The 12,506-nt window shown below is 40.4% G+C and overlaps 1 protein-coding gene and 1 pseudogene across 2 annotated transcripts in view; one reads left to right on the top strand and one right to left on the bottom strand.

Moving 5' to 3' along the window:
• Window positions 1-12,506, top strand: part of CHD1L (chromodomain helicase DNA binding protein 1 like) — a 53,029-nt gene that overhangs the window by 4,311 nt on the left and 36,212 nt on the right. For both annotated transcript variants that reach the window (XM_057721514.1, XM_057721522.1), the window contains exons 2-3: window positions 8,895-9,007; window positions 12,099-12,205. In XM_057721514.1, the coding sequence (XP_057577497.1) occupies window positions 8,895-9,007; window positions 12,099-12,205 (220 nt within the window). The remainder of the gene's footprint in view (window positions 1-8,894; window positions 9,008-12,098; window positions 12,206-12,506) is intronic.
• LOC130858786 (septin-7-like) lies at window positions 633-1,980 on the bottom strand (annotated as a pseudogene).

The following is a 12,506-nucleotide window of genomic DNA, read 5'->3' as shown; positions in this document are numbered from 1 at the left end:
CCTTGTTGGTTCCTACCATATGAAAGATGCTATATTTTATTTTAGCAGGGCCAATATATGGAAAATACCTAAATTAAATGTTATTACAAAAATGAAGCAGTAATGAGATTCTGGCTAAAGAGGGCACTAAATGAAAATAATATATGTTTAAAGAATCCAAAACAAACAAAAAAGGTTGCTATACAAAAGCTCTAGGTTCATTGTAAGCATACAGGGTTTTTTTCCATGTGTATTTTTAAACAATGGAAGTGTCGAAAAATAGGGTCAACTGTGTTAGACTAAATTACATTATTGTATATGCTGCAGTGAGTGGAACCTCTGTATTATAATTATCATAAAGAAGCATAGTTTGCATCATATTATGGCAGTTTATCCTCAATGAAAACCTTCCAGTCTTTTTATTTTGGAATATCCTGTAAACAGTCAAATCACCAGAACATGATTGTACAACAGTGAAATGTTTTCTTGCATTAAATCGAAGACATCTGTTTAATAAAAAAAGAAAAAAATGTAGGAAAGGTACTTAGAGCTGTTAGTTTCTAAGTACATGACACCCTAGACAATTCAAGGCATCTGAATCTCCATCAAGAACAAAAAAAATAACAATAATTTTTGTCACGCTGTTAAATCCATCAAGGATAAAACCGATGCAAATTGGTCAAACGGATCCAACAAACACTGATGTCCAAGGTGGCATGTTGGCAACTAACATGTAACTGATGGTCAGTAGGGGGTTTAAAAGATCTTCCCTTGTTCTTTTCCAAGGTTCTGGAAGAGTTCTGTTGTTCTAAAATACATTGTTGGGCTTCCCAATTTGCCTTCTCATCCTCAAACTGACGACGTTTTCCCTCTAATTCTTTGTGCTGTGCTTGCAAATTCTTTTTCATTTGCTCATGGCGCAGTTGGAGCTCAGCTTCAGAGTCCTTCAGTTTTGGAACTTTTTCTTTGACCTTCATCTCAAACACCTGCTCCATCTCCATCTTCTTCATCTTAGCTATGTGCTCCCTTCTTTCTTCTTCCACTTGTGCACGAGGGCTCTCAGTAAGTTGCCCTTTATTCTTGTTATTATCAACTCCATTATAAGTCACAGCTGCCAGTTTTCTGCTCCGGTAGTTCTCATAGTGCACATTATTAGTGACATCTTGCAAGTCCTGCATGTGTGTTCTTAGTGTATTTCTTAGAATTGTAAAATCACAATGTTCACCATTTTCAACTTCAGCAACACCCCAAGTGTAGTGCCTTCCGCTGACCCTTTTGCCATTAACTTCAGTGATAGTATGACTGCTACCACAGTGAGAGGTAAACGGTCCTTTATCTTTTTAACAAGCTTATTTTCTTCTTCATCTGTTTCTGGGAATTCATATGTTTTATATTTATGTTCTTGGATTTCTTTCATTATCTGTTTCTTAAACTGTTGACGCTCCTCCCTTGTGAGTGTGTCTGCTTTGGCAATAAGTGGAATGATATTCACTTTTTCATGCAGATGCTTCATAAACTCAATATCCAATGGTTTGAGTCCATGTCCTGAAGGAGCAATGAAGTATAAGCAACACTGCACTCTGTTATCAGGCATCTGACATCTGTTCACTCTAGATTCAGCATTTAGGTAATCCTCAAACTTACTATCAATGTAGTCGATAACAGGCTGCTAGCAATTACTGTTAACCATGCATGTCCAAATCCTGGGGTGTCAACTGTTGTGAGCAGTAACTGAACACCACCTTCTTTGATGAAAACTTTGGATTGTTCCACCTGTACAGCCTTTTTTATTCTGTGGGAGGGACCTGGATACTCTAGAGAATACAAATCTGTGAGGAATAATGAGTTGATTAATGTTGACTTTCCCAGTCCAGATTCACCCACAACCAAAAGTGTGAATTCACACCCTCTCTTCACGGATTTTCTGTATACTTGATCTGGGAGATTTGCAAATCCCACGTAGCCTTCAAGGTTCTGTTGAGCCATGGTGCTGCTGTTGATGCTGCTCTCCTCAGTGGCACCAGATCTTTCACTAGACCTATTACTTTTGTGTGTGGGGGGGGGTCTAATAACACTGTAATTTTATTTTATTTTTATTTTTTAGAGTGTACAATTTGGTATTTTTTTTCATATTAGTGATGTATATATGCCAATCTCAGTCTCCCAATTCATTCCCCCACAACTCTCCCCGCTTTCCCCACTTGGTGTCCATAGGTTTGTTCTCTACATCTGTGTCTCTATTTCTGCCTTGCAAACCGGTTGATTTGTACCATTTTTCTATAGTCCACATATATGTGTTAATACACGATATTTGTTTTTCTCTTTCTGACTCACTTCACTCTGTATGACAGTATCTAGGTCCATCCATGTCTCTACAAATGTCCCAGTTTCATTCCTTTTTACAGCTGAGTAATATTTCATTGTATATATGTACCACATCTTTTTTATCCATTCATCTGTTGATGGACATTGAGGTTGCTTCCGTGTCCTGGCTATTGTAAATAGTGCTGCACTGAACGTTATGGTACATGTTTCTTTTTGGATTATGGTTTTCTCTGGGTATATGCCCAGTAGTGGGATGTATGTGCCCAGTAGTGGGATTGCTGGGTCATATGGTAACTCAGTTTTTAGTTTTGCAGGGAACCTCCATACTGTTCTCCCTAGTGGCTGTATCAATTTACATTCCCACCAACAGTGCAAGAGCATTCCCTTTTCTCCACACCATCTCCAGCATTTACTGTTTGTAGATTTTCTGATGATGCCCAATCTAATGGGTGTGAGGTGATACCTCATTGTGGCTTTGACTTGCATTTCTCTAATGATTAGTGATGTTGAGCAGCTTTTCATGTGCCTCTTGGCCATCCATATGTATTCTTTGGAGAAATGCGTATTTAGGTCTTCTGTGCATTTTTTGATTGGGTTGTTTGTTTTTTTGATATTGAGCTGGATGAACTGTTAATATATTTTGGAGAATAATCCTTTGTTGATTCGTTTGCAAATATTTTCTCCCATTCTGAGGATTGTCTTTTTGTCTTGCTTATAGTTTGCTTTGCTGTGCAGAAGCTTTGAAGTTTCATTAGGTCCCATTTATTTATTTTTGTTTTTATTTCCATTACTCTAGGGGGTGGATCAAAAAAGCTCATGCTGTGATTTATGTCAAGAGTGTTCTGCCTATGTTTTCCTCTAGGAGTTCTATAGTGTCTGGCCTTACATTTATGTCTTTCATCCGTTTTGAGTTTATTTTTGTGTATGGTGTTAGGAAGTGTTCTAATTTCATTCTTTCACATGTAGCTGTCCAGTTTTCCCAGCACGACTTATTGAAGAGGCTGCCTTTTCTCCATTGTATATCCTTGCCTCCTTTGTCATAGATTAGTTGGCCATAGTTTATCTCTGGGCTTTCTATCCTGTTCCATTGATCTATATTTCTTTTTTTGTGCCAGTACCATACTGTCTTCATCACTGTAGCCTTGTAGTATACTTTGAAGTCAGGAAGCCTGGTTCCACCAACTCTGTCTTTCCTTCTCAAGATTGCTTTGGCTATTCGGGGTCTTTTGCGTTTCCATACAAATCGTAAAATTTCTTGTTCTAGTTCTGTGAAAAATGCGGTTGGTAATTTGATAGTGATTGCGTTGAACCTGTAAATTGTTTTGGGTAGTATAGTCATTTTCACAATGTTGATTCTTCCTATCCAAGAACATGGTATATCTCTCCATCTGTTTGTGTTGTCTTTGATTTCTTTCATTAGTGTCTTATACTTTTATGAGTACAGGTCTTTTACCTCCTTAGTTAGGTTTATTCCTAGGTATTTTATTTTTTTTGTTGCAATGGTGAATGGGATTGTTTCCTTAATTTCTTTTTCTGATCTTTCATTGTTAGTGTATAGAAATGCAAGAGATGTCTGTGTGTTAATTTTGTATCCTGCAACTTTACCAAATTCATTGATTAGCTCAAGTAGTTTTCTGGTGGCATCTTTAGGATTTTCTATGTATAGTATCATGTCATCTGTGAACAGTGACAGTTTTACTTCTTCTTTTCCAATTTGGATTCCTTTTATTTCTTTTCCTTCTCTGATTACTGTGGCAAGGACTTCCAAAACTATGTTGAATAGTAGTGGTGAGAGTGGACATCCTTGTCTTGTTCCTGATCTTAGAGGGATTGCTTTTAGTTTTTCACCATTGAGAATGTTGTTTGCTGTGGGTTTGTCATTTATGGCTTTTATTATGTTGAGGTAGGTTCCCTCTATGCCCACCTTCTGGAGAGTTTTTATCATAAATGGGTGTTGAATTTTGTCAAAAGCTTTTTCTGCACCTATTGAGATGATCATGTGGTTTTTATCCTTCAATTTGTTAATATGGTGTATCAAATTGATTGATTTGCATGTATTGAAGAATCCTTGCATTCCAGGGATAAACCCCACTTGATCATGGTGTATGATCCTTTGAATGTGTTGTTGGATTCTGTTGGCTAGTATTTTGTTGAGGATTTTTGCATCTAAATTCATCAGTGATATTGGTCTGTAGTTTTCTTTTTTTGTAGTATCTTTGTCTGGTTTTGGTATCAGGGTGATGGTGGCTTCATAAAATGAGTTTGGGAGTGTTCCTTCCTCTGCAATGTTTTGGAAGAGTTTGAGAAGGTTGTAGTTTGGTGTGAGGTGTCCAGCACTGGCAGTTGCAGACAGTCAGACGAAGCTAGGTCTTAGACTTTGATACAGGGCTCCGTGAGAGTTCTCTGTGTGTGAGGACTCCCTAGTAGCCTAGCATCCTGGATTCAGTGCTCTCTCCCCACAGACTCGTACTTGACTTCTGATGGAGTAGTCGAGACTTCAGAGGTTGCTTGTCCTGGCAATAAAGGGGTATAAGGAGGACTGTCCAAGCCCCAGACTAATGGCAGAGTGTTGAGTCAAACAAATACCAGTTACGTCAGGATCTTTTCAGTCCTTCCTGGTGTCCGAGACCATCTGCTGGTGTTCAGCTGGTTCTCTGTGGGAATTATTGCGTCTTTGATGTATTCCTGATGCATCTGTGGAGGGGGATGCATTCCACGTCCTTCTACTTCACCGTCATCCCTCTTCTCTCGACCTGTTACTTCTTGATGTTTTTGCTGGCATTTTCACTACATATCATCCACCTGAGAGGTGGGCATGAGAATTCAAACAACTCTGTGATGGATAGTGCCAATGGGTGCTCTCAAATTTATTTCTTCTTCAACCCCCACGCATGCCTTACTGCCTCCTAGAGGTTAGAAAGCAAAAGACTACATGTCCCAGACTTGCCTGGAGTTCTGTTGTGCATGTGACTTGACTTCCACCTAGCAGATGACTGTGGGAGATTTGGAAGACACAAGTGAGGGAAAGAGGCTGCAGTCCAGGAGGGATTTGAAGTTTCTACATTTCCCTTGGCTGTGACTCCTAACTTCAGTGAAATTGGGTAGGGTACTGAGCATCCCCTTTGCTGGCATGGATTGCAGCTGAGGCAGTAGGGTCCTGGAGCTGACAGTTGGGGTAATGGCCTCCTGGTTTTTCCCCTTGACTTTAGTTTTTAGAAAGTTAATTTTGATGTGTCTTGGTGTATTTTTCTTTGGGTTCCTTCTTTTATTATGTTTGAAGTTCATTCAGCTTCTTGAATCTGTAGGTCTTTTGCCAAATGTGGAAAGTTTTTCAGCCATTCCTTTTTTGAGTACTTTTTTTAGCCCTGTCCTGTTTCTCACCTCTTCTGGGATGCCAGTGAATGAATGTAGTTCTTTTGTTAGAGACTTGCAGTTCCCTGAAGCTCTGTTCATTTGTTTTCAGTCTGTTTTCTCTCTGTTGTTTAGATTGAGTAATTTCTGTGGTTCTGTTTTACAATTCATTGATTCTTTCCTCTCTTCTCTCCATTCTGCTATTAAGTACATCCTCTGAGCTTTTCATTTTGGTTATTGTATTTTTCAGTATCTTTTTTGTCTTTGCTGAGACTTTCTATTTCTTTATTGTGGCTTTCTATTTTTTCATTTGTTTTAAGCATTTCATAGTTGCTTGTTGAAGCATTTTTATCCTTGCTCCTTTAAAATAAGTGTAACATCTGTGTTATCTGAATGTTGGCATCTGTGGATTATCTTTTGTCATTAAGTTTGAAACCTTCCTGGTTCTTGGAATAATGAGTGATTTTTTTATTGAAACCTGGACACTTTTATGTTTTGAGACTCAAGATCTTGTTTAAACCATCTGTTCATTTGTCTGTTTTTCATGCTGCTCTGACAGGGGAAGAGTGGTGGCTGCTTTGTTACTACCACCTGGAGATAGAAGGTCAGGCTTCCCTCTGACCTTCTCTTGATACCTCAGGATAGGGAGGGCGTTCCTCCTTTGGATGAGGAGGAGAGTGCTAGCTTCCACCTCCCTCTCTACTGACACTGTGATAGGGGTTGTCTCATTACCTCTAGGCAGTGATAAACATCCTGAGTCTTCACTAGGCCTCCATTTGTAGGAGTGGTTAGGGAGGGGGCTCATGAGATCTAGTAGGGATAGAAGTCTAGGCTCCCTGTGTGGTCTCCACTGACCTGCACGGGAGGAAGAAGTGGAGTGGGGACGGCTTCATTATTGGTGAGTGGGGATGAAAATCCTGGCTCCCTACCTAGCCCTCTTTGGTACCCACTGGGGGTTTTGGGGAACTTTGTTATAGCCTCTTGAGGGTAGAAGTCTAGGCTCCCACTTGGCCTTTGCTGATGTGCATGGGACCATGGTTTTTTTCCTTGTGGTGTTTGGCTTAACTAGAGTGGTTATTGTCTAAGTTTAAATTTTCTGTCTCTCTAAGCTGTCCCTTTCCTTTGGCTAATGGGAGCAGGCTTTTGTTGGGCCTTTTTTTTTTTTTTTTTTTTCTTTTCTTTCTATGTCCATTGGCATTTCTGGGGGTGGCCAGTTTCTTCATCTCTAAGTCTGGGATATATGAGGCAAAAAGAAACCCAGGGAACTCATCACTCTGTTGTTCGCTGGGTCCTAAGGTTGTTAACCAGTCTGCTTTCTTTGTTCACCTTTTCAGAGTCATCTTTTTTTTTTTTTTTTTTTTTTGGCACACGGGCTTAGTTGCTCCGCGGCATGTGGGAACTTCCTGGAGCTGGGATCGAACCCGTGACCTCTGCATTGGCAGGCGGATTCTTAACCACTGTGCCACCTAGGAAGCCCCAGAGTCATCTTATTATGTTCATTTTTCTTTGTAATAATCAGGATTTTTAGTTGTAGTAGCAAGAGGAATGGGGAAGAGAGTATCTCCATTTTCCCCAAAGCAGAAGCCTCCAGATTTCACATTTTAATCTTCTTCGACTCTCTGAATTTTCTAATGTGCAATATGGGATTGTTATCAGCATTAAATGGGGTGACTTAGGTACAGTGTTTACTACTATCCCTGTGCCGAGACCAGCTCGGCGACTCGAGGCGAGTGACGGGTGCCGCAAGCTTGAAGAAGACACAGACACAGACTGAAGAGAAAAGTGGGACCGGGGGGCTCAAGACCTCTCGGATCAAGAGCCCCGCTGACTCATCCCAGGCTGCTTTTATTGAGTTCGTGGGCTTACATTCTCAGGTTACACTCATAAACAATCAAAGGCCTCACATGACTGAGGCAATTATCTTTGTTTACTTCCTGGGTCTGAGTTGAGCAGGTGTAGATTTGAGCTGGGGGTGGAGAGCAAAACAGCCCTGGGGGCAGGAGACCGCTCTCAGATATTGGGGGTCTGTGCCCCACCCGTGTTGGCCCCTCTGCGACTGTGCCTGTCTTAGGTTGTTCCTCCCTTGAGGAATCTTACCCGTCTCTGGCTAACCAGTCATCCTCCAGGGCCAAACACGGTGATATAAGGAAGGCTCTATGCACCACCCCTGTTGGCCCCTCTGCGGCTGTGCCTGTCTTAGGTTGTTCCTCCTCTGAGGAATCTTACCCGTCTTTGGCTAACCAGCCATCCCTCAGGACCAAACAGGGTGATATTAGTCTCCACGCCCCACACCCTCAGCTCCTCCACTGCTCAAGCAGGACATTCTGAATCCCATCGCTCGGCCCACATACTTCAACACTTTCAATGCTTCAAAAAGGTTCCAGAATGTCTTCCCACATCCCTGGTATTTAGTAAGTGCTGAATAAAAATAGCTTGTTAATCTTTTTAATGTTCTACAAATATATATTGTCTAGTTTCATTTAAAAGGCCATGAGTTCTAACCAGAGTTTTACTTTTGTTAAAAGTTTTTCTATAAAGTATGTTTGGGGTCTTCCCTCTCCCAAAGACATGGCTATTCTCTGAAATTGAATTTTTTTTTTTTTTTTTTTTTGAGAGAGAGAGAAAAGAGAGGCAGCAGGAGCTCTGGATTTCAGACATTTTCTGCTGTCCCTGTGCACTGTTAAATTTTTTTTTTTTAAACAACTTCTATGTAACATTGTTTCCATTCTTAACAGCACTGCTTCTTGATTGAAGCATGATTTAGTCTAGTCCTATCTTGGTTTTTTTCCTTTAGCATCTGATGGTAAATTTACATGGTTGCAGTTAAGCAAGCAGACACATGTACAGTCCATGTGGTATTCTTTGCTGTTATGTTGCATCAGTAAAGCCTCATTTCCTAGAATGGACACTGGCATGAGACTCAGGCAGTCTAGAGGCCAAATCCCAGGTTGACTTTCTCATCTGTCAAGTGGATCCCGTAACACTGACAGGCTCTTGTAGGGCTTTGATTATAGTGGTAACTAAGTCTGCTCAAAAAGTAGTTTGGAAGTCAACAAATATTTGGATATCTATAACTTCTCAGTAAAGGATATGGCCAGTAAGGTTTGGGGTATGGGAATTTAGGCTGTGTTCTTTAGTTGAAGTCTTAAATATAGCCTGTGTGTGTGTGCTGAAATGTCTGCTCTTTGGACTTGCTGTTTTTTGTTTTTTTTTAATTTAAAAATTTTTTTTATTTCTAGGGATCCATCTACGCCCTTATCAGCTGGAGGGAGTCAACTGGCTAGCCCAGCGCTTCCATTGTCAGAATGGCTGCATCCTGGGAGATGAGATGGGCTTGGGTAAGACCTGCCAGGTATGTTACTGTGGAGTGAGTACTGTTCACCTCTACTGAAATACCTCCTTACAGCTCATTACGATCTTTAGCTGCCAGCTCCTGGTATGTATTTTTATAGTAGGAGGTAAAATGCCTGAACTTTTGTTAAGAGATCATGACCTTGGACTTGACTTTTCTCATCGTGGGGGTGGTTTTGAGCTGTGTCACTACCTTCATTTTATCTAGCCCTTGACACATAGAATTACAATTAATGGGCAGGGTTTTTTTTCTATATAAAGCAAATATACCTATCCCACAGATGAAATTGACTCTGCCCTTCTTAGTAATACTTCATCTAGTAAAGATAACTGGATCACTTCTAATATTAGTCTCCCTTCCTCAGTGGGTGGTAGGGCTACTGCCCATTTCTCTGCCATGCCAGAGAAGTACAGAGGAAATACTCTATGTTTTCTAAAATTCCTTGGCCATCTAATGGTAGGATACAGTTTAGACACCAGGAGAATCAGAAGTGACTTCCTTGGGCATTGATTAGCAGGTTGTGTGTTGAGACTGATGCTTCTAGTAGGATAATCACCAGTACAGCTCATGTTGACAGACATCAGTGATAGGCTTGGATTGATGGAAAGTCCAGACACAGATACCCCTGTGGGTTCTGTGTCTGGACTCATCACACAAGGTTTATTCACCTGTAAGGTACCAAAGAGAGTCAGTGCAGTCAGGATGCACAGCAGAGGCAAGTTGAGCAGAAACCATGGAAGTATAAGTTTCTTGATTCCAAAAAGGTTTCATCAGTGAACCCACAGAATGAACGAAGTTCTCATTAGTCCTTTTAGATGCTTAACCTGCCCCATGTAACCTCACATCCATAAACATCAAGCTAGAGCAGTTCTGCTCAGAGCCTGGTCTGACCATGCGTTGGAGATGCCTTAATCTAAGCCAGGTGTACCTCATCCATCTTGGGGTTGTTCACGATACAGTATGACCTCTGAGCATAGTACCCCCAGGTACCTCATTTATCACCCTCAAGTCTCTCAGGCAGTAATCCTGGTTCTAGTGTATGTTCCCGAACTGAGAGCTATGAAACAAAGGTAAGTTTCCCTGTGTTTCTGGGAGGCAGGTTAACATACTCTCGTACTCAGGTACAGAGCCCTCCTTGCGTCTGCTGTGCTGTGGACGTTGGAATTGCCCTGACTTCGTTCAGTGCCAGCAAATTCCACTTGTCCTTTGCCTTTCCCAGGGTATTCATATAGCTGTACTTTAAGTGCCCTAAAAATCACACCTCCAAATTCATCTCGTTAAAATTTTGCTTAGAATTTTTGCATCTGTGTTCACGAAGGATGTTGGTCTGTAGTTTCCATTTTGAGTAATGTCTTTGTATGGTTTTAGTATTGTGTTAAACCTGGCCTCATAGAATAAATCAAGAAGTATCCCTTCCTTATCAGTTTTCTGGAAGAGTTTCTGTAGAGTTGCTACTGTTTCTTCCTTAAATGTTGGAAGAATCCACTAATGAATCCAAATTTGTTTTGTAGATATCTGGTTTAAGATAATAAAAGATAAATTTTCTCTAAATAGCATCTTCAATGAAAACTAAACAGAATGGTTTTAATTCAGCAAGTACTTATTGGGTGGTTGTCTGGGCACAGTCTGGTCTGGGAAGCCTTGGATAGTTAAAAAAGAAAAATATTTCAATTATAAAATTAAGTATTATCAGTTAAAACCCATAACCACAGCACTTTAGCCATAATCATGAATAGCAATACATGTTTCATGTGGTTGGAATTATAGTGCACATATAGTTTGTATTTTATTAATCAAATAGTCATTGTTTTCCATTTTATATTCTTTATCTTTTATATTCTTCACAGTGATTATTTTCTATTGACTGCACAATATTCCATCAAGAGAATTGATCATAATGTACTTAAGTGTTCTGTAGATGAGGAATAGAGAGTTTCCCTCTTTCTGTTTTATTTCAGTTAACCTTGTGAACATCTTTGGGCATGTATAGCTTTCTCAGGATTTTGGATTATATCCTTAGGATAGATTTTTCTAAGAAAAATTGGGGATGGAGGGCCCTCACACTTTTTGTTTTATGAAAGAGTACTATTTTTTCTATATATCACAGCAACCTTTTAAAGAAACTTTTCTAGTCAGAAGTGTGTATAGCCATATCCTGAAATAGGCTGTTAAGGCTTTACAAAGATTTTCAGTTTAGACCCTGACCTAAGTTCATGAGGCATTATTTATTATTTTCCTCACTGGAATGTGTGCCCCAGGAGAGCTAGGAGTTTTGTCTGTTCACTATTACATACCAGAGCTCAGAATAGTGCCTGCTAAATAGAAGACGTTTCATTAATACACATAGGAGGGAGGAAAGAAAACATCGCCCCTTAGGACAGGGGTCCCCAACCCCTGGGCTGTGGACTGGTACCGGTCTGCAGCCTGTTAGGAACTGGGCCGCACAGCAGGAGATGAGCAGTGGGGGAGCGAGGAAAGCTTCATCTGCTGCTCCCCGTCTCCCCATCGCTTGTATTACCACCTGAACCATACCCCCACCCCCCACCCCCCACCCCCACTGCCGCCATCCCGTCCGTAGAAAAATTGTCTTCCATGAAACCAGTCCCTGGTACCAGAAAGGTTGGGGGCCACTGCCTTGGGAGATCCTGGCCAACAGCAAGAGGCCACTGCATGGTTGGTCCTCTTTGCAGTCATGTCTTAATACTACTTATGTTTTTAGAGCATTCCTGACCTTGTGCATAATTTGCATTGTTTTCATTGATTTATATTGTCTTTCCTGATGTTTTCCTTTGTATGAAATGTTGAATTACATAAATTTTGAGCACTATTGCTTGTTGACTGTTGATGTAATTGAGTACCATAAATTTCTTTGGCAGTTATATTGAGGTTTACCTGATTTCACTCTAGGAATGCATGACTCTCCTAATGTGTGGAAGATTGTACATTTTTTGGTTTTTTTGTAAAGCAAGTCTTCTATAACAGTTTGTGTTTGTATTTTATTCTTTTTGATGTGATTACAAGGCTGTGGGAACTTTATCGTTGTTTCTCATGTGGAAGTGTGATCAAAACTGCCTTTTTTCCTGTGTTCCAGACTATTGCTCTCTTCATTTACTTGGCTGGAAGATTAAATGATGAAGGACCGTTTCTGATTCTTTGTCCCTTGTCTGTTTTGGGCAACTGGAAAGAAGAGATGGAGAGGTACAGAATAGATGTAGCTGAAATTTTATTTTTTACATTTTGTTTTCTGGGTGCTACGTGAAATATGATAAAACAACATAGTGTCCTAAGCAGTAAGTTTATTTCTTCCAGAAAGCTCTGGCCTGAGGCGGTGTAGATAAGAGACTGAGGATTTGATGGGGGAGGGTTCAGTGGGTGTTATTGTCATCTTTTGGCAATCTGACGGTCAGTACTTATTTTTAGTAAATTTTGCAAAACTAAGGAAGAAACCATCTTTTTCGTAGTGATATAGTGACACTTCATAGGAAGTAACAAATGTGGA

Source organism: Hippopotamus amphibius, chromosome 1, assembly GCF_030028045.1.
Source record: "Hippopotamus amphibius kiboko isolate mHipAmp2 chromosome 1, mHipAmp2.hap2, whole genome shotgun sequence".
Taxonomy (NCBI): Eukaryota; Metazoa; Chordata; class Mammalia; order Artiodactyla; family Hippopotamidae; genus Hippopotamus; species Hippopotamus amphibius.
Note: the sequence above shows the minus strand (reverse complement) of the source record. Positions and strands in the feature narration are given on the sequence as shown.